Genomic DNA, 23,205 nt, shown 5'->3' on the forward strand with positions numbered 1-23,205 from the left:
TCATACCCAGAAAACTTTCATTTAACATTTAGTGGAAAGCCATGACAACTTTTACGCTGACATACAGCTCAGAGGAACCGTGAGGGCTGGACCCACATTTAACAGAAACTGTTCTGCGACACTTGGCTGGCCAGAACACAGTTCGCATTCATGCACAATTGCCAGCCTCCCGTCTTAAAAAGTCATGAGCCAAGCCCCTAGACTAGGAATACTCAGCTAAAAAAATATTCTGCTTGTAATAACATCTTGAGGCTGGCAACATTATGAATGACACGATAAAAAGACTCAATGAACAATGGCAATACTTAAACCAGAATTTTAGACTAAGGCAGCTGCACGAGCAGACCGAAGACCCAGCGCAAGCAAACCCTGAATTTTGTACAATTCCCCTGACGTCAATTAATGAGGATAATTTCTATTGCTGAATCTGCCTGATGAGCTCTTACCCCACTGATCAAGGTGACACACCGTGCCTGTTGGTGGCAGAGCTTCAGGCTGGTTCCAAACCCAAACAAGCCATAAGAATCTTATTCAGAGCTGTGCACGTTCTGCACAGACCCCGGTGGGAGCGACGCTTACACCAGGCACGGGGGAGCCCGGTGTACACAGACCTACGGTCTGCGCAGCCGGAGAGGGACAAGAAGCCCGTGCAGGGTCTGCCGCGAAACCCGTCACCAAAATGTTTACTGTAAGGCACTGTGTAGGAGCATGACCACATGTGACCAAAGCAGAATATCATGTCTGTGGCAAAAAGTTAGGTTAAAAAATAACAAAAATACTTAGCCAGGAAAACAATGTTTAGGATTTTTTTTTAATTTAAAATATATGTAGGGCACTTCAAGATTAAGTCAGATTTTGCTTTTTTCTGCTCTCTGGCATAACTAAATGCTTTCATATATGTAAACGAGGAGAAAATGTAGCCTCTTTCAGCAGTAATAAGTATCTGCCTGTTGCTACCTTAAAATCACAGCAATCACATCTGGTAACTGCCCTTTTCTCATGTTTCCACTAGTTTTCAGACTTCCTCTTGTGGTAGCTTGAGACTGCGCATCTGGATGTTTTAAACATACAAAGGAATTGCTAGAGCAAGCAAAACAGAAAACGGTGCAGAGAGTCAAGATGTGCAGATAAGCAACTGGTGCACTGTGCAGCTAAAAGAACTGACAGGCAGGCGGGGAAAACCTTTTTCCAAAGAGGAGAGCACCAGTTTAGGCAGAATGAAGACTCGCATTGTCTGTGGCTTCGTTTTTAAAGTCCTATTAATTCAAGTATATCTATTGAACAAAACTTTAGCTGCACCATCACCAATCATTAAGTTTCCTGGAGACAGCACTCCCAAAACAGACAAAGAACTAGCAGTGGTAAGTGTTGGTTTCATCTTTGCTTCAGATTTATATTGTTGTTTCATAAGCAGATGTTTCTTTCTTGTTTCAGCTGAGGCTGAGGAATGTCTGTAGCATTCTCTCCCTAGAGTTTCTGGAAGTGCTAGCTAGCTAACAAAGGTATCAGCTTTCAAAAGTTAAAACCAGAGCCAAGTAATGTTTCCTCTCTTTAAATTTTTAAAGCCAGCAAAGTTGTGGGGGTTTTTTTTTGTAAGTCTGAACATGCAAAATACTTTCATTAAATCATTGCAACTATAATCAAAAGATCGCAATGGTAAGAGGGGAGAAGGGCAAATAAAAGACATGTAATTTTTTTACTTAAATCAGGTAGAAGTGAGGGCTGTTTAGACTCACCCAATGCATGTCTCACAGCTTTCAGAAGTTTGTTTTCCAGATTGTTTACCGTGTGTTGCACAAACACAGCTTTACGGGACAATTATAATCAAAAGCTGGCTTGAGTTTCAGAAGCGATCGTGACTAGTTTTGACTTTGAAAAAAAAAAAAAAAAATCTCATCAGAGGTTTAAAGAAATATTTTTTCCAAATTCAATCTGGAACAAAGAGGAGTTTGGGTTTCTGTGATATTAGCAAATTATAGCTAAGACTCTACAGCATTTTATTCTAACCTTATTTTAATGCTGTGGACTTTCATAAAAATGACATTATGGGGAAGTCCACTTAAGGGGAGATTGAGATGGATTATCCTTATTTTAGCATGTAAATTATAGACATTTCTCTTCTTCAGCAGTAAGCCCATTTTAAGGAAGACTGAGATAAATCATTCTTATTTTAGGACATAGAGATTTGAAAGTCGTCCACTTTTCTTTAGGAGTTGGTGTGCATCTTGGGAAAGCTTGCCAGGCTAGAGAAGGTCTGGGGGAGGGTCGGGAGAGAATTTCCAGATGGCAACTGTGGTGGAAAGTTTAGGAAAAACAGACAAACTGACCTAAAAAGGGCACTCCTCAGCCTTTAGCAAAACAAATTCACCCAAGGTTTTGCCTTAGCACACCAGCCAGGGGCTGGGGCGGCAGTGCATGTGGGAGAGGAGAGTGGGGTCCCACATGTCTAATGGTTATTTAACCACTCTTAAATAATCTGTTTTCCTAGACACAGTCAGGCTTTTATTCAATAACAGCAACCCACATCTCCCCTCATCTCTGTTTATTTCGAACAATCTATTTATTACATGTACTCAGAGGAAAATTACTGCCATGCTTCTTTGTCTTTCTTGGAGTATTCTTGGGTAATGCTAACTGGCCGCCTTTCCCTCACACTCTCCATCGGAACAGCCCCAACACTGCATCAGAACACAAATTGCTACGTTGCAGCTGGACCCTGTTTCATTAACGGGCTGGATCAAAATTCCAGATCACCGCAGCTCCCTGCTGACTCTGGGGAAACTGAATTTCACAGCCTAGGCCAAGATGTGGTTTACATAGACACTACATTTTCTTCAGGATTCTCTTCTCATAGAACAGCTGGTTATGTTCATTTCTCATCTTCAGTAAAATCTCCATTTTAGGAAAAACTGAGAGGGGTTAGCTTTTTATTTAGAATCCTAGCAAGCAAAATTCTTTACCATGCCTCATTTTATATTTTTGGTTGCATATCTTACTCCCAAACCTAAAATAGCAAGAACAGCATCCTGCTTCTTCAGTAAACATCAGTTCTGCTGTACAGTCTGTATTATATCATGGAACCTCACTGGGAGATGCAAACAAAAGCATAAGAAAATCTGTAACCGTCATTAAAATGAAAATTGGGATAAGAACAGATCCTCCAAGCTGGCCTGTTTGATTATGTTCTTAATGCATTTCACATAATTCCCACCAGGCCCCATTAACTATGAGGAGACAGAAGCTTGGTGGTAGCAAAGGTGAAACCATTCTGTGCCCAATATGTCCCAGTGCCGCAGTCTCCACTGGAAAAATACCACATCAAAGTTACAAACATGACAAAAAACAGGCATAGTCTGTGCTTAGTCAGTAGGTGGATGGAGGACCCTCTGAAGGAAATGGTGTAACATCTTGATTAAACCCTTTTTCTGAGTAAGCTCTGAACCATTTCCTATGCTAGTAGCTCAGATACGCCTGGACTTAATGAAGGGGTGGTGAAATCCAGGCTTGACCAACTGTAGTCATCAAATATCCTTTGCTATGTTTTGCTGATGTAGTGGTCTTACCCCCAGTCTCCTGGTTGAACTTCAGTCAATTAATTAGACACACAAAGTAAGGTTTCCCTCAGGAATACCGCCTGGCACAAGAACTGGAATGTGCAATCACTTTGCCAGGCTTCTTTTAATCCTCAGTTAGAAATAATTCTCTCTGATAACTCTGAATACAATTTTGGTGTTTTCATACCTTGGATTTGTAGTTAATATTTTCAATAAAGTACCTGAATGATGCTTGTTCCTCTGCTACAGATAGTTTTAATGGAAAGATCAGCAACTTGCAATTTTCCTGTCTAATAGCATCACTGGCAAGGGCTCTGGGCCATGCCAAGCACCAGTTTGGGTGGCCCATGCATCAATTTGGGTACACCTGCCATTTGACACGGCTGTAGTGTTTCTTTTAGAGCTAGGTATAAAATATTGGAAACCCAGACTTGAGTGCAGAGTTCCTGAGATCTCTGTGCAAGAGTAGGATTCACTTTACTGGATAACGCCTGCAACTCCAGATAGTTCAGTCAAGCTGTTTAGAACTCATGAATGAAAATAACATCCTCATCATAATCCATTTATCTGCTGCTCAATGAGGATATAAATTCAACAACCTAAAGCTGTACATGAACTAAACAGCAAGACTGAGCCTATCTGTGCAATAGTCCAAGCTCAGGCAACAGCCAGAGCTACAGGTTTCTTGTAATTCACTGTGGATCCAAAGCCCCTGGCTGGCCAGCAGCCTGTTGTGCGGCCGTGTTTGTCAGTCTCCAGTTAGGAACAGAGTTGAGATAGGATTTCAGACCGTTGCTGAAGATTTAACTAGAAGTTCTCTCATTTGCTTCTTGTCACTCTTTTTCATGTGAACGGCTCCATTTTTACAGCAGGTTTCACCACATGCTAGAGACCGCCAGGCGTTCTTCTCAGGGTTGGCCCCTTCCCCAAGCAGCTCACAGTTACTCTGCCAGTCAACAATGAACTTAAGGGAAAAATAATAAATACTAAATTGTTTGTGTGATCCCACTTGTGTATTGCACAGAAAGTGAGGACCACATATAGATAATGAGGACCACAGCTGTTTATCTACAGGCCAGTTTAACATAAATACGCAACTTATCAACACACATCTGAAAAACACGGCTGCTTAACTGGAACAATTGCCAGGGAAGAGACTAACCCATTGCTCCTCCAGGACTAAAGACTGCAGAAAACAACGGACAGATTTTATTTACTTTGTTTGGTTGGTTTTTAACTGCACTACACCTGCTAATTAGGTCATACTGATCAAAAATGATGGTGGAGGAGACTTAGGTGGGTATTATTTCAGATAAGGGATGAAAATAATGGGATTCATGCCACCTTTTTGATCCTTTATGACCACTAATTTCTAAGGACAGGGAATTTTCTGACCTGCTGCCATGGCTGTATCAGAAAGACCAGTCTCACCATAATCTGCAGGAGCATTCGATGGACTTTTAAACAGATATTGATTGGCTGCAGTGTCCAGGCAACTGAGATGTTACCAAAGACATTCTTCCGCAAGTCTTTGCAATGTTTGACTCAGAAGCAAACACACACAACATTCAAATAGCTCTGTGCAGTTTGAATAAGCGATGGTTTGTTTTTCTCTTCAATTAATGTGGTCTCATTTGTGTGGTTGCTTTGATAACTTGACAAGTTTCTCAATAATCCATAGAGTCTTCCAAGAAAAAAAATGCATAAAATCTAAAACTGTAAGCAGATTTATACATCATAAAGAAACCAAAAAGGATAAACCCATTTTTACTTTGTAGTTCTACATTAAAGCTCTGTGTTCTACTTACTAATAAAGCAATTCATTAAGTAAAGGTGATAGCTAATAGTGGAAATCATTGCTTAATTAGCAACGTTGTGTGATCAAGGATGGTCTGTGTCAATTAAGGAGATTCTGCTGGTCTCTCAGTTACTAATAATAGCAATTTTGAAAAGAAACTTGCAAATCACAGATGGAAAGCTAACATGGAATTACAGTATTTATTTGTAATGGTTAACTATTTCTTTTATGAGTTTCAAAGTCTTTGTTCTGTGCTTTTTTCCCAAGCAATACCTGAATAAATACTATGGGTGCCCAAAAGACAACTGCAATTTATTTGTCCTGAAAGATACTTTGAAGAAAATGCAAAAATTTTTTGGCCTGCCTGAAACAGGAGATTTGGATCAAAATACTATTGAGACAATGAAGAAACCCCGCTGTGGTAACCCCGATGTAGCCAATTACAACTTCTTTCCAAGAAAGCCAAAATGGGAAAAGAATCATATAACATACAGGTACTGGGTGGTGATGTTGGGTTTTGCTCGCATGTAACCACAGTGTTTTTAAGAACCAATCAACCAAGACACTTAGAAGCGGAGTAGCTGCTAAGAGGTCTAGACAGGATTTCTTGAATTAGAATCTCTCCTTGGATCACTACCAGACGCTTCAGGAAACACCTCTGAAATTTCAAATTGTAAAATTTCAGGAGTAATCATCTAAAGCTCAATTTTATGGTTCCGGCTGAGACTAAAGAGATGTTGGTTTCATCCTTTGCTCTGCTGCAAGCATGCCAAGGGAAGTGAAACAGGAGTATCTCACCTGCTCCTCTGCTCAGCAGGGGCCACAGCACCTACCGACTGCAGGGGCCATGTAGGAGGACAAACTCCTCTGCATTCACAGCCGTAAAAGTGGAGGTCATCAAGTAGATTTTAAAATAAAACAATCATATTCCAGATATATACAGACACGGTTTATAGCAAACCCATTGCAAAGGTTTGACATGTTTTAATTTCTTACTCCCACTCTGAAGAGTTAGGGGCAAATATAGCTCTCACTGAAGCCAGTAATTAAAAAAATCCAGGAACAAACTTTTAGCCTCAATGAGAACAAACAGCAGATTTGTCTTCACTGCTTGACTTGGTCTGCTGCTTCCTCACAATTTATGACCACCTTGTTGTGTGACCAGCCTAATAAACACTAAAAAATCCTGTGACAGCCCTGGCAGCCCCTGCTTGCTGACGTTCTTCTTCTGAATCTTCCTCACGCTCCTTAGGTACAAAGTAATTTCCCTTGCTATTTCCAGCCCCAGCAGCAAAGAACTGGAAACTTCTCTTTACATAGAGGTCAGCTGGTTATAACATAATGCACTAAGAAGTCCAATTAAAACATACAAAGAAGAAGAAAGCGATGCACTTCAGAGTTTGTCCCTTTCTCATGTCAGGCCTATGGCTCTATTTACACACTTTCAGTTCCCCTTTCCCCATGTATCCCATTGCCAATGCAGCCAACACACTGGTAAAAGGTTAGTATTCAACTGGGGTGAAACAATATACAGCCAACTACAAAGGGGAGGGAGAAAGGCTGGGTTTAGTTATTATTAAACAGCAAAACAATCCACACTTTAAACTTTCAGAACATTATTGAGCTCCTTTTCTGGTAAATACATGTTACATCTCAAGATGTGCTTCTATGTTCATGTCTAAAGTGACAGCCTGACTGGCAAGCTAGGTAGTCTACCAAAACCTAACTCTCAAATTTAACGGAGCAAAAGAACAGAAGGTGTTGCGTTGCCAGCATCTCAGCACTGATACAAAACCCTGAATATTTGGTGCAAGGCCCACTGCCATGCAGGCTTTACAGCCTCTGGCTATAGATTTTATTCATGCTGCTGCATCATTTCCAAAGGAAAATAAAGAGTAAGTGCCACACCTAAACACATTTCTGAATCAAAGGCAAGTGTCTAGATACTCAGGTGCAGCAGTGTTACCTCTTAACCAGTTTCACTACTAAGTCCACTCAGAATTTTGATGAGTAAATAACAGATACTGGGAGAGGGTTTATGTGTTATTTAACTCTTTCTTTCACCTCTAAGGATTATAGGCTATACCCCAGATTTGGATCCTGAGACAGTCGATGATGCCTTTGCTCGAGCCTTTCAAGTCTGGAGTGATGTCACACCGCTGAGATTTAATCGAATAAACGATGGAGAAGCTGACATTATGATTAATTTTGGACGATGGGGTATATTTTTCTATTTTTACATATGTTTTTTGTTTTCTTTTCATTAATCCTTAGTATTGGAACGATCTACCCTCAATACATAGTACCCATGAGCCTTTCTGGCAAACCTTGTCCTAGTTTGCACTTGGTTTAAAGAGGCTAAGATCTAATTTCACTAAGATATTTTTCTTCTTTCTTATACATGAGTGAGAAGTATTTATACAATATCCTTATACTATATTTATCTTTCCAAAAGAGAATCACCAGGGGCAACATTTTATTTTTAAATTTACAAAACAGAAATAGAACTGGGAAATATTGGTACAGATCTTCAGCTGATGTGAGCTGGCTTCCTGCCAGAGAAAAGAATGGAATGCTTTCGTACTGTTTAGTTATAGCTCCCTACTTAGTTTTCCAGCCAGAGTAGTGGAGGTCCTAACATACTGGAGTTTAAAAATGGATTTGTGACTTTCAGTTTTGACTCCGGAGCTGGTCTCTGTTCCTCAGCATAGCAGAATGCAGGCTTTCAACTCATTCTTTGGTCTTGAGGAACTTAAATATATGGATCATAAGCTGAATTATGGTTTGAGCCTAGCTGATGATAGGTGACTTGGTGCATTTTCGTTGTACATGCCTTCTCAATTAATTCTGCTTTCCCCTGAAAGAATGTTTATAGCTTTTCAGTGCAAACCTGGGGCATTTTTAACTTCTTGTGTACAGTCACAGAATTTTTAATACTAATGAAGATAGTTGCGCAGCCAATCACTTGGGAGGTAGACTTTGGAAATGATCAGTTCAAAGAATAACTGAGCTCTTTGTAAGAGCCTTCATTTCAAGCTGGTTTGCTTTGCTTTAGCTACTGATGAGTCGACCTCAAAAGCTTCAGAGATTCTGTACAGAACTCAAAACTTCAGATCCTCATCCAGGCTGGCTTGGTTCACAAAAAAGTCTTACAAAAGCAGAAGTGTTTCTGCTGGTTTCAGTACTTGCTGGTTATAGGCAGCTCAGAAACAGTGGGAGAAGAGCTTCTTCCACATTCATTCATTCTTATCACTTTACTGCATGTCAGATTCACAGGAGCTGGGATATCCACGAGGTTTTTAATTTTTATGCTTTTTCTTAAGCAAAGGATCTACTTTAAAATAAGTAGGACTAAAGCATCTAATGTATGCCAAAATCTTCTCGTTGACAACTGACATACTAGTCTACTGAAAGGAAAGAACTGAAGCTAGTATTAAGAGAGTGACACCAGCATGAAATTAGTGTAACAGAGTACAGAATCAGGCCTGTGTGTTTAGGGATTCTGTTAAATGGCAAGACATCAGACCAAAAGGCCTGAATTGATGAAACTGGAGATGCTGGCAGCCAGCTTTGATGCACAGGTCAGTGTGGTAGGAAAGCTATGAATACCAGGGTTATGCCCTTGCCAGCCTGTCTTACCCACACACGGTGTACTTCCAAGAAAAGCCTACAGTGTAATAACAGGAGAGCTACTTAACCTGGTGTTGCCCTGTGAGCTGCCCAAGACTCGAGTGCCTGACATGGAGGAGGAATAGGCTCATTCACAGGACCTGGAGCACTCAGTAGGAGTTCGCTTTCCAGGGGCTCACTGCTGAGACGCTCGGCTGGTTTGCTTTCCTGCATGAAGTAGTTATTATCCTGCACAAAGAGCACAGCAGTCTGAGGTGCAGCAGAAAAGAGGAGCCTGCAAAAAGAAATCTGGCTTTCCAGTCTCTGTGTTGGAGACTGACACAAATTATCTGGAAATACCTACAACGTTTATTTTGCTGCTCCTACCAGTCTCCATTGAGAAACAGCGGTGTGTGTGCAGTCACACATCTAATGTGTATTGCACTGCTCTACACTGTCTCTGATTGCTTTTCACAGTACTTACGAGATATCAAATAACATGCTGTGACAACTGCAGTACTGACAGTTAATGTTCTTTGTAAGAACTGGCTGCTTCTCTTCTGGTTCAGTCTTGCCAGCACAACCCGTTCCAGTAAACCCACTCACTGGAGTATTCTGGTGCTGGGACAATACACATGATAATAATCATTCATGTATGGACTCTGATGGAGCTGAGGTCATTAGAAACTGTTCTTTTTTGTCTGCTTCCCCCCGCAGAACACGGTGATGGCTATCCATTCGATGGCAAAGATGGTCTCCTGGCTCATGCCTTTGCACCAGGGCCAGGAATTGGAGGAGACTCCCATTTTGATGATGATGAACTGTGGACTCTTGGAGAGGGGCAAGGTACCAGACTCTTTAATGTTTTGGAGCATGTGGCCTGCTGGCCGCTATGTTTTAAAGCTGCTTTGGGCACTGCACTAAATGTTTTCATTCACATGTCAAGAAATGTTAGGGGGTGAAAATTAATGTATACAGTTTAAATTGTTCTCTACAAAGCATTAATGTAATTCCTAAATAAACGTTACCTATGGTTTCCCTTTCTGTTCCTCTACTACTGCTCTTTGAAAAACTAAATTAATAATGGGCCTGATGCTGCACAACCTTCATGAATTGTGGGAAAAGTCCAACGCCATGACTAGGGTTTTGAATACTTCAAGTCTCAGAGACTCAAACTACAACATCCTCAAGTTCATTTGTAAGAGGCAGACTGGCCAGTGCTTTTCTGCTGACATACCCCTTTTAAGATGACTTAAGTTGTGGCTCCAGCTGTATAAAATGCAATGATCCAATAGAATAAGTTTTGTATACTCATGGTCTCTGTCAAAAACAAATGGAATATAAATCCCTCATGCTGATGACAAACAAAATTGACAAACAGTGGATTAAGAACATCTCCAAGAATCTTTAGCAGGCAGTTCACCATACCCTTTAGAAGAAAGTAACTGAAGTCTAGATAATATCACCTGAACTGGACAAACAAGACGAAGTATTAGTAGTTTGGAACCTCTTTTTTCAGCTTGAACTTTGCCACAATCATATAGTACTAATTACAATTCTTCTACTGTAGTATAATTTGGAAATCTTAGAATAAGAATGCAAACTCACGTTTGCCTTTCACTTCAAATTCTAGTTTTCTCAGCTGTCCTCCCACTGAAAAAGTAATTGAACTTTATTATCAAAATAGTCAACTTCCTTCTGTTTGGCTTGCTTTTAACTTCAGCAGAGCACTGAGTGGTGGCTGTACTAACTGGACTGGATCCCTGCCTTGGACTGACAACGAACAGGAGGGAACTGTTTTCCATATTAGTGCAAATACTGCACAAGCATCCAGCTAATTACCGCTATTAAATTAAATTCTATGGATAAGTAACTGACGTATACAGTAACATATATTACACAACAGGTACTGTAGTCTTAAGACTACACATGACGAACTGAAACAAACCCCAGGATCTGGCTGTGTTTGCAGTACCACCCTGTCCCCCACTGCCGCGGCGGATCTCATTGAAGTCAAACTGGAAATACCAAAGCAGTTTATGAGGCACAAGCCATGTTCGGCTCATGCTCAACTGCTGCCCGGAACCTTTCAAACCATGCTGAACGTTTTAGATGTTACCAAAGAAACTAAATTATTAAATGTATTAACAGCATGTTTATAAGTTTGCATTGCCATAGTAACAACATATACATTTTTCTGGGTTGATTTTAAAGGACTGTTCATTCTAACACTTTGCCATGAGTAATACCCATGTAATTCCTTCAAAATTACCAGTTATTATTTCAGCTATGATCATCTTGCCAACAGAGAGACCAGCAGCATATTGAATTTCAAAGTGGAAATTCAGACTGCATTTCTATACCAGTATCCTCCAGGAAAAGGTGTCCAGAAACTATTTTGGTTTTTTGGTTTTTTGTTTTTTTTAAAATATCAGTTGGTGGCTAACTTTACCACTGCATTTGTTCTCTTTATAGTGGTTAGAGTGAAATATGGAAATGCAGATGGTGAATACTGCAAATTTCCCTTCTGGTTCAATGGCAAGGAATACAACAGCTGCACAGATGCAGGACGCAGCGATGGATTCCTCTGGTGTTCCACAACCAAAGACTTTGATGCAGATGGCAAATATGGCTTTTGTCCCCACGAGTGTAAGTAGATCATCGTTTCTACTGTTTTTTCTCCTGGTAGTCTGTTCCCTACTTATTTGCCCATCCAAGACTCCTTGTACTTTTTCCATTTCCCTTATGGTAGATTTAGATTTATGGCTCTTTAATATCTCCACAGTATCTAAGCAGGCAAAACTCCCTAAAGGCTCTCTTGGTGTAGGAGAGTTTGTAACTGATGATGACACAGGCCAAGGCCTTTCTCTAAAAACAAGAACATACTGAAGATATGTCTGAAGCAATGTCAGCCCCAGATATCCACCAAAGGCACTACACGGCGAGTTTCAAAACCCAGGAAAGACAACTTTCAGAGTAAGGACAGGGCCGAATTTGGAGCTGGAGCACACTAAATGACAGAAACCTCTCCCTAACTTGCAAGCCATTCCATTAACAATTGCATCTCCTTCAAGAGCAGTAAGTGACAAAAAATAGCAGTTAAGGATGAAACCCATTAGACCAAACCTCTGAAACTTTGCATACCAATTTTACCAACTGGTGGCCCAAATCCTCCGAGTCTAGGAGTCCTTTCAGTGCAACGTGACACTATTATTGTCACAAATCACTCTTTAAATGACCTCATACTGCTATTCAAAATAAAAATGATTGAATTTCAAGTGAGTATCCATGCTGGTACAAAGTTATTTATATGTTAGTACAGTGCAAATTGCTAGCCAGGAGAGCACTTACATTTTTAGAATTCAGGTTTTTATTTTTACCACAGGTCTTGGGATTCTTACTCATAAAGCAGTGCCAACAGCTCGCTTTAGATACAGGAATAACACTGTATTTCAGAAATCATAACTCTGTGTCAGTGTCTGTACAAAACTTTAGAGGGCCTAGGAAATCTAAGATTGTACCAAATTTCTGACTTTTTGGAATGTGCACAGAATCCTCCATTTCACAAGCAATTTATTTCATATTTGGAAATTTACAGATTAAGCAATTAGTATAATGCTTTCATGTAGCCATAACCTTTAAAAAATATACACATTATTATTATCTTTCAAATGAAGTTATGGCAATATGTTTCCCGTTAAACGCTGGGAACACATATTTATATGCTTGAAAATATCAATGAGTCTGCTAGATATAAGATTTCAGATAATTTATTATTATATGAGTGTTAATTTGATCTCCTGTATATCACACAGCAGGAAACCTTCGGAGAAACAATTAAGCATAATTGGTTCTAGCCTACTGTGCTAATTTATCAGCAGACAGCAGAGCAGAGAAGGTATGGGGCTTTTAGCCACGGGTTCCATCTCCTGTTTGCTGGCGCCAGTGCTGGCACCTGTACTCACAGACATTCCCAGGACTGCAGTTTCCCACATTCACTTTTTTCCCTTCATACATAACCGATTGCTCTAAGCTTTTGGCAGCAGGGAGTGTTTAACCCCTATTGTTACCTTATGTCCTGAGCAATGGATCCACAGGGTCACTCAAACTCCTGCCTGCTAGTGCTGTGTCATAACAAATAATAAGGGAGTTATGAAAGAGAATGAAACAGAAAACAACAGAGCTTTTGTTGGACTCATGCTTGGAGCAATAGTACTAAACTTATTTATAATATTAGGGCTACATTAGTGATGCTTAAGATGCAAGGCTAATAAAACAAGACATGTTGGGGTTTTGCCAGACCAAGAATGCACAAGCACAGCCTGACACGGCCCAGACAAGCCTCAACCAGTACTGTACAAACACGTGCGTGCGTTAATATGGATGTGTCAGGTAAGTATGCGCAAAGATCACAGATATGCGTATGCAGAAGAAGTGCAGATACCCTGTCTTCAAAACTTTGTAATCTTCTGCATCAGGATGCTAGCTGTTTACACAGATAATCTGTTGTAGAATGTACCTGTCTTCTAGCCCTAATGTGATAAAAAATATTCTTAAATTTCCAAAACCCTATTTGCCTATTATAGATCACATCTAGAGCTGTGATCTGTCATGGTGACAGCTATTTATACAACTGTTGGGGATGAACAAGCAAGAGTGTGAACTTTTAACAGACTTCAGTTAATTTTTAAAAAAGTTATCATTAGTCACATGACTTTCAGAACTAGCTTCTTTAGACTAACAATTACTTCAGGAGATTATAGGCACGCACATACCCACACAATCATTTTTTCCTAAAACTTCGCCCTCTCCTTCCTTCTGCACCTTTCCCCTAAGTTAATCCTTCCAGCTGGAAAAGAGCAAAATTTGGCTTATTTCTTTAAAATATTCCAAATGGTCAGATATAGTCAGAACGAAGCCCAGATTACAGGCAGCTGGACAAACTGAGATCCACATACCCTGACTGATACCTTTGTAAAATCCCAAAGTCATAGAAGACCAAAAACGTAAGCAGTGAAGAACTCTCAGGGAAAGTCAGTTCTGGAAGCTGATGTTCCTGGAAATGCTTGTGACAAGGTTTCTGAAATGGAACAGAGGGTTTCACCCTTTTGTTTCTGATGTAATTGTTTCGCAAGATCCTTGAACAGTTATGCACAGATGTTTCTTATTAAATTCAGAGCAGCATTGTTCACTCATTAGTCCAAGACACCATTTACTAAAACCCATTTAATAAACTCAGATAGGGCAGGATTTACATCACAGAGTCTGTGTTGGGGGCGACACTCCTAGTTATCGGTGTTTGTTCCTCACCTGTTTATTTCACTGTAGTTAGTTCCAATTCTTCTCCTTATAGAGCCACACTGTGGATTTGGAAACGTTTTTAAAGCTATGGTACTGCAAGAGACTAGTAATGTCCAGGCTGGTTCTGCTCTCACATCAGCATAGCTTAACTGATTTTTAAATTGCTGAGCTTACCACGATGCAGAACAAGCGTCAGGTCCTTTAAGACCCCTTGACAACTAAATAAAGCTTTTGGTTTGTTTTGGAGTAAACTGGACTAGTCTCTGTCTTTAACCTTCATTTATATTAAAACAAAGAATTTTCTAGTTAAGGTAGGGAGGAGGATTTGAAAACTTAATAAACCGTTGTTATTACCATCACATGATGTTACCTCAAGCAAAATGAAAAACTGCATTTTCACTGTGACTCAGACTCCATGCAAAGCAGTAAGAGACTGACTTTCCATAAGGTTTTGGCAACCTAGCCACATTTAAATGAATAAAAAAAGGCTATTAAAATAGAGAGTTTGCCAGATCTAGAGCTGGAAGGAGCTCATGTGGTAAATGAGTCATCTAAACAATTCTGTCTAATTTTGCCTTCCAATTCAATCATTTCTTTATAACAAAAAAATAAAGTCTTTCTCCAATCACAATACCCACAGTCCCAGTTAATTCTTGTTTCCTAACTTATTACAGCATCTGAGACAAACACAAACATTTGCAGCTTGCTCTTTTGGGGAGGCACAGTGTACGTAGCAGTTATCTTGACGAGCACCTTTGGCCCAGAGACAGGACCCTGTGTGGCTGCTTCCGTGTCCCAGATGCAGAAGGATACAGATGAGAAGTTTACAAACTCATGCCTGTGAGCATGAGGGACTGGAACTGTGAGCATGTGGGACTGGAGCTGATCCCAGTAACTTACCGACTCATGCCCCTCATGCTGTGGCCAATTACTGATTTAAGTTGGAAAGGCAAAATGAATCACCTGTGTCACAATAGCCCATTGTCAGAAGCCTTCCCAGTCACCCTTCAGCCAGAAAAGGTCTTGGGTTTTTATTTATTACTACTCTAAAAAGTGAAGCACGCTCATTAAAAAAAGTCTCTTTCCACTGATGTATAGGACTAAGGAAAGGCAAAAAACCCTTCAAATCCTACACCAAGACAGAGGCTACAACAGCTTTTAGGTCATCAAAAATGATGACAGCGAAGTCAGAAATAACCTGCCAAGCCTCCCAACATACACATTCAGGTTTGAGCTGTAGCTTTAAACTAGAAGGAGGAGAGGGAGAAAGGTGTCCCCTTGGGAACCTTAAAAAAGGCCAAATCATGCATATTGCACACTGGGAATTCAAACAGACGTGTTTCGTTCTGAGGCATTGTTCTTAAATCTCGAGGGGAATTAGCACAAGGCTGCATGAAGGGTTTTTGGTGTCTGTTCAGTGCAAGGCCAAGCCCATTTTTGCCCTCGTGGTTTCCTCTCACCAGCACATGGCACTCATGGACACTGTCCTACCATTGAGGATTCCCACTGACAGAGCAGCCAGAAGTCACAGGCAGACTCACAAGGTGTCAGATGCTCCAAGCCAGCTGCATTTTCATGCAATTCAATTCAGAAATATTTTTTTAAAATAGCAGCGTGAGACATTCCTCTAGATATTCCAGAAAGTTTACTAAAATCCTAAACCAGATCCCAGGACGCTTGACTCAGTTTAATCTGTACTCTTCCATCCATAAGAGATATTTCTGGTTCTCAGGGCTGAGCCACACAGCCTTGTGTATGTGGATGGACAATAAACAGCCCCTAGAAGACCAATACACTATGTGCAGGAACATTAACAAAGCAAAAGACAGGAGAAGCCTCCTGTGTTATGCTTTGTTGGAGGACTTGTATTTGTCCTCTCTTGCCTACCTGCTGAGTGCCTGAGCCCAGCTGCAGGGATTCTCAGAAATGCGAAGAGGAAAAGCCTCTAGGTATTCTCTGACTTTACACTAGCATCTTAAAGAAACTGAAAATGTACACAGATGGTGGTTAGGAAAAACCCATCTAGCTTGTCCGTGGCTCTGTACAAAGTCTGCCATTCCGGCTAACATTTTTGATGCAAGGCAAATGAATCAGCAGAGCATTAAATATGAGTGACCTTCCCAGCATCCTCTTTCTAAAAGTTTCTTCAAGAAGAGATATTCATTTATGTTACGGGCTAGGCTATAAAGGATATACACAATTAAAACCACGTCCAAACAGCTTGGTGGAATTTTCTTCATTCCCAGTCAGTCATCCCTTTCTATACACTTGTGAGACTGTAATAGCTCTTGTCTATCTTGCCAAAACATTTCACAGTTGGTGTAAAATAGAGGTTCTAAGTGTGACCTGCACCACGCACAATGGCTGTCTGATCTCTGTCAAGACCGTTGCATGTTACCATAGGCACACTGTGATTCCTCGCTCGTGCTGAGCGTCGTGTACTGATGTTTTTCATTTTCCCTACAGCACTCTTCACCATGGGCGGCAATGGGGAGGGGCAGCCGTGCAAATTTCCCTTCAAATTCCAAGGGCAATCCTACGACCAGTGCACGACAGAAGGCAGGACAGACGGTTACCGATGGTGTGGAACCACGGAAGACTATGACAGAGATAAGAAATATGGATTCTGTCCGGAGACTGGTACGAGAAACGTTTTCATAACAGAGCCTAATTTGTCATTGCTTTAAGTAAAAAAGTCTCCTTTTTTACCCCTTCAGCAGAGCACACATAAGTTGATGAGTGGGGCACAATTTCAGCACAGGTGGCCAAGGAAGTAACCACAACAGGAGCAATCTGCAAATGACACTGCATGCCACAGCACACCACAGTTATCAGGGGTACACAAATGTCACTGAACCGCAAGACTCAATGTCTACCACTGCAGGATAATTAAGAGTAGATTAGAGTTTGTTAATGGCCCTGGAAGAGATGTCTCACTCTATGTGACAGAAGAAAGCATGAATAATTTTTTAGCTTAGTACTTACCATCAACACTTGAAAAAAGAAATCTTGTTTGGTATGTTAAGCTTGAGTTAATAGATCTTTTAAGCAATTCAAAAGTGAAATGGTTTAGCCAGGAAAAAAGATCTCTGCTTTCTTCACAGTTTTTTATGCTTCTTGAGTTTTATTACGTAAAGGAGGAGAAGAAAAAAAAAAAAGATCATTTATAGCCCTGTGTAGCTTGGCAGGTGTTCAATTTTAGGATACAGTTTAGGGCAATAACATTTAGACTGCGCAAGTCAGCTATGGCAGTTCTAAAACCTCAGGCTGAGGTGCAGCTGCGTTCAAACTAACATACACCCTGTTTTGGGAGTCTTGCGAAAATGCACTAACTATTTGCAATAGGGATTTGATGTACTGGTATTTCGCTTCCTGTTATTTTTGATATTCAGGTGTAACCTTTCAATTTTACCTTAAATATGAGGGGGGGGGAAGAATCAAATTCATTATAACTTGCTACAGAGTTAGAAAGAGAAAAATTCAAATGCTAGTTCAACAATCAAAAGAGCCAATATACCTAGCATCGATCTATCCAAAGTCCTAGATAACACAGTGTATATCACTTGAACAAAGAAATACACTTAGTTTAAGGTTTTTTACAGCATAAAAGGTTACTGCTTGAGGTAGCTGTGATTTTTTTTTTTTAATTTCTGGTTTATTAATTAATAATAATGAATGAGAAATAAAAAACGATAAATAATAAGGGACACAACCAGCTTTGCCTCTGTGTTGCTGTCCTGTACCTTCCCAGAAGACAGACCATAATTCAAATGGAACTGTAAATGCGAGGTAGCAGTGTAAATGAATTCCAATTAGTTTTATATCATTTTCATATTCTGTTTATGATATCTATTTTAAAGTGTAATTTCCCCCTAGAAAAAACTTGTACACGCATATACAAATGTTATTTCTTATATATTACTGCCATATACTACATAGAAGACAACATGGGAAAAAGTTACAAGTTTTTGCCAAAATACTAGTTAAGTCATCTATATTTGATAACCTTTTCTTTAGAAACCATATGCTTTTAAACTGTACCCTTCTGTCAGCATAAAACAATTCCTCCATTTATTTTATTTTGATAAGACTCCTCTTCTGGACCTTTTTTTTTTTTTTTTACTTTAAAGCTTATAATTCAGTGGGATGCCTACTAACCAACTGGATACACAATAGCCCTATAGCCCTTTAACCTTTCTGACACTAAACCTGTTTTTGAACTATTTGAGACGCACTTTAAAACATCACCAGGAAAGATGATCAAAATGACCACACAAAGCTACTCGCCACACAACCCTCTTCCGCGAACCGCTGGCAACTGCTGCTTTCGCCAAGCTGGGAACACGAGTCTGGGGCTCCTTCTTACTCCCACCAAAACGGCAAATTCATGGCAATGCCTAGACATTTTCCTTTTTTTTTCCCCTGTGTCAGACAATTTTCTTTTCAAACATTACTTTTAATCTTACTCCTCATGTTCTTAAGAGGACTGCAGATTTTCTGCTTGCTTTCTATTTTTAATGTGCAGTCTGGGAGAATATGCATCGGCTTAATCTCACGGAAGGGATTCCCTTCTTGCTGTGTTTCTCTGTCATTTTCCACAGCCATGTCAACTGTTGGTGGAAATTCAGAGGGAGCCCCTTGCGTATTCCCCTTCATCTTCCTTGGGAATAAATACGAGTCGTGCACGAGTGCGGGTCGCAATGACGGCAAGCTGTGGTGTGCTTCCACCAGCAGCTATGATGATGACCGCAAATGGGGCTTTTGTCCAGATCAAGGTAACGCACTTTGTCAAAGCGATGCAATGGGAACAGCACATTGAGCACACCGATGACAGGATCATTTCATTCCCATACTAATCACTCCTGTCTGGCTATAGTACTTCTCCCCAACCCCAAACCTGAGCAAAAACCCTATATTTAAATGTGAGACTAATGTCAAAGAGTCAGTCACAGAGCCCATCTGCCTGAAACATTCAGATTTTCTAAAATTGTAATGATGAAGTATCTTTCCAAAATATATATTAAAAAAAATTAAAGAAGAAATGTTTTTCACCTCACCAGTTTTTCCTTCCACGGCTAAAACCCACAACTACTACAGTATTTCATTAGTGCATAAGAACTATACTCTGATATTGGCCAAATTAGTAATAAATGCTAAATGTAAATTAATAAATTTGTAACTGATATTGACAAAGACGAAAAACATGTTTAAAAAAAGAGAGACAGTATTAAGTTTTTATGGTCAATATCAGTATTGAAAAGTATTTTGGATAATATTTACCCTTATTTGTAGCATGGGTAAAACTAAATAAAGCAAAAAGCTTTTTACACATTTACAAACAAGTGTTGGATTCCTGTTTTTCTTTTAGGAGAAAAATAACTGACAAATTTCAGAGACTGGACATAATTGATAAAATGTTATCCCACGAGAAAAGATTTTTTTTTTGACCTAACAATATTTGGTACAACAGTACTGATTCATGCTCTGTTCACAGACACACAGATTCACAGACCTGTTTACCACCTGCATGCCATTTACTGATGAAGAATAAGATTTGGGGTCTGGATTGCAAGTTTAATTCTTCTTGCTTAAAACAAAAAATGTTACACTTTCTTTTTTCACAGAAGTATTAAGACTGTGGTCAAAGTCACTTGCATGAGGACAGCAGCAAACAACAACTACATAAGAGGTTTTAGAATCTCTGTAATGAAATGTCGTTTCTGGCAATACGTATGACATGCACCACTGGAGGCTGTAAATGCTAATTATGATGTTTATTATTGGGAGCTTTTTGATGGGTAGCAAGGAAAATAAAATTATGAGACTATGAATAAGCTGTGTGCTACACTTCCATTGCGATGCAAGCAGCTGATACTGTCTCTCTGTGTTATTCAGGATACAGTCTCTTCTTGGTTGCTGCCCATGAGTTTGGCCATGCTATGGGACTAGAGCACTCCGAGGACCCAGGAGCTCTTATGGCCCCAATCTACACCTACACCAAGAACTTCCGACTTTCACAGGATGACATTAAAGGGATCCAGGAGCTCTATGGTAAAGTTTTCCCTCGCCAGCTGTATTTATCAGAAAAGCATGCAGTACAGGTTGAAATCTGAGACTCGGAACTTGCAGTAAATGACATATCGCGCAAGATCACAAATGCCAGAAACATCCTCTGTTCCTTTCCCTGCTTTCTTCATGTTATTGTCAGGGCTTCTACTTCAAACAAATATAACAATTTCAGGATGAGGAGTCATTAAATTTACTGAATTAACCGGAGCACCAAAATTTCCTCGATAGCCAAACCTTTTGATGAAAATTTCTAACGCCTGTACTGTGACAATGAAATGTCATGCTTTTCTCTAGCTTGAAATACCTGATGTGGGTGTTTCAGGGTGATTTTGTCTCCCACACTTTGAGCTTCCCAGACTGCAGCTCCCTGTGAGAGGGGAAGGACTTTGTTTCCTGTCCCAGCTTGGAAACACTTCACATCGCCTTCCTAGAACAATTCCAGCTGAACCATCACAATAACATTTCCAGAGAGCATGTGGGAGCTGATATACTTCCGCGTAAATGTATTTAGCAAGCTCCTGGAGAAGAAGGGGGTTTAAGTATTTTTGTGTCAGTACATCTTCAAATTTTTTTTTTTCTCCAGAGATACTTTTAGTAAAATACATAGAAATCATGATTAAAGTTCCTTCTACATATATATTTTCCATCTTATAGAGACACTAGTATACTACAGTCAATTAAGCAGTTGAAGGAAATCTATACTATTTGTCTTTCTGTGCTTTTCTAGTGAGATTTCTTCCTAATTGTCAGTGACTAAATTCTACGTTATTCAACACCTTAGGAATTATAATAAGAATATACCAAAATGATTACCACGAAACACCTTTTTATCGAAAATCTGATTTGAATCTTCATTATTACCTTGTCCTTAGCTGCTTTAATGAAGACTGGGAATTGAGACAAGGGCAAGGCTAAGTGAATTTTCTAAGCTTGCAAAGCGTATCTTTGATAGACTTCAGAATATAACCCAGTTCTCTCAAGGAACGCTTCAAAACCTAAGACAAAACTCTCTTTCTTACCTCTTTATAACTGATATAACCCTTTACAAACTGCTTTCTATATACAGCAAGCATTCAAACCACCTTTGTTTTCTTCCATCATTATTATCTCCAATCAGCTACACTCACTTTGTTTCATGCAGTAAATCGACCTGATATCTAAGAAAAAAGACAAATGCCTCATAAGACAATACAGCAGCAGCCAAATAAGAAAACAAAATAAAACAAACCAGATGGCAAAGTGCATGCTCTGAAGAGCGCATTTTGATTATTGATGAGGGCAGTGAGATCACACAAATGGCTCAAAATGCATCTTTGTAACTTGCAAAATATTTGCACTTGTAGAAAGAAGAGAAATCCACTTTGATCTCTCTCTTAGTGGAGTGGCAGATAATTCTGAATAGAAGGACTTAAAAATGCATTTCTCTTCTTTTTAGAAGCCAGTAAAATAAAATAAAGTTAATTTTAGTTAACATTAACATTAGAACCCAGTATAAAGACTTCTGATTTTATAAGTTTTCCCCTTCCAGCACTGCCTCCAAATGATTCTCCTTCTATAACATGAATGATGACAGTTCATGTTCCCTGTGTTACCTATGCAGCACTGTATTTCAGTGTAACAGAACATCTCTGTTCACCATTGCAGAAGTATCGCCCGACATTGAACCTGGGCCAGGACCGGGGCCAGGCCCACGTCCAACCCTCGGACCTGTCACACCAGAGCTTTGCAAGCACGACATTGTATTTGATGGAGTTGCACAAATTAGAGGAGAAACATTTTTCTTCAAAGATAGGTAAGTGAGATAAACTGCTTACCAATGGGGTTCAAGTGGAGGAATCTGTCAGACCTATTCATCAAAATGCAGAAATCTCTGATCAGGCACAAAGCACAATCTCTGCCTTTTCTTCTGTGTGTTCAGAGATAGCAAAGTATCCTAATCAACTCCTAAGGGAAAGTGTTGGCAAATTCTGGTTTTACAGTTAAATAATATAGCCTCCTTTGTCATGGGGTACACTGCTGGCTCGTGGTCAACTTGGTTTCCATCAGGACCCCTAGGTCCATCTTCACAAAGCTACTTTCCAGCATGTTGGTTCCCAGTATATGCTGGTGTTTGGGGTTGTTCCTCCCCAGGTGCAGGACCTTGAACTGGCCTTTGCTAAATTGTGTAAGGTTCCTGTCCTCCATTTGTCCAGGGGCCAGGGTCCCTCTGGGATGGCAGCACAACCGTCTGGTGTATCAGCCATTCCTCCCAGTGCTGGGTTGTTGGCAAAATTGCTGAGAGTGCACTGCGCCCCATTATCCAGATCGTTACCGAAGATGTTAAACAGGCTTCTACCCAGCATTGTTGCCTGGATGCACCACTGGTTACTGGATCCAGCCAGCCCTCCTACCACCCACCCCACGCTCTCGGCCTGGCTGTGCAGCCAACTTTCAGTCCACCTCTGATCACCTCACCCATACTCGAACAGCATCTCTAGGAGACTCTGACTGGAAACAGGGTCAAAAACCTTTCTGACCTGCTCTCCCCTCATCTACCAAGCCAGTCATTTCATCATAGCAGGTTACCAGGTTGGTCAAGCATGACTTCTTCCCATTTCAGAATCCATGCTGACTACTCCCAGCCACCTTCATGTCCAAAAGATTGCCTGTAATTAGAGACAGGTGAGATGATTATGCCATAAATTCACCTTTTCTTAGACCTACTCTCAAACTCCTTTGAGAGTCTGGAATTTTCAGCTTCAATCATTATTTTAGGCAGTTTGGTGGTGGTTTTTAACTTCTGGTTTCTGCCCTACACTGGGACTGTGCATGCAAAGATGCTATGACGACGACTGGGTTGGTGCTAGTTCTAGCTAAAATCAGAGCAAGGAAATG

The 23,205-nt window shown here is 40.2% G+C and overlaps 1 protein-coding gene across 1 annotated transcript in view; it reads left to right on the forward strand.

The window, feature by feature from the left end:
* The first annotated feature begins 1,044 nt into the window (after positions 1–1,044).
* Positions 1,045–23,205, forward strand: part of MMP2 (matrix metallopeptidase 2) — a 34,633-nt gene continuing 12,472 nt past the window's right edge. The window contains exons 1-9 of the mRNA XM_065640914.1: positions 1,045–1,361; positions 5,620–5,846; positions 7,424–7,572; positions 9,679–9,807; positions 11,437–11,610; positions 16,729–16,902; positions 18,864–19,037; positions 20,158–20,313; positions 21,976–22,123. Coding sequence (XP_065496986.1) covers positions 1,218–1,361; positions 5,620–5,846; positions 7,424–7,572; positions 9,679–9,807; positions 11,437–11,610; positions 16,729–16,902; positions 18,864–19,037; positions 20,158–20,313; positions 21,976–22,123 — 1,475 coding nt within the window. The 5' untranslated portion in view covers positions 1,045–1,217. The remainder of the gene's footprint in view (positions 1,362–5,619; positions 5,847–7,423; positions 7,573–9,678; positions 9,808–11,436; positions 11,611–16,728; positions 16,903–18,863; positions 19,038–20,157; positions 20,314–21,975; positions 22,124–23,205) is intronic.

This window comes from Caloenas nicobarica, chromosome 9 (genome assembly GCF_036013445.1).
Source record: "Caloenas nicobarica isolate bCalNic1 chromosome 9, bCalNic1.hap1, whole genome shotgun sequence".
Taxonomy (NCBI): Eukaryota; Metazoa; Chordata; class Aves; order Columbiformes; family Columbidae; genus Caloenas; species Caloenas nicobarica.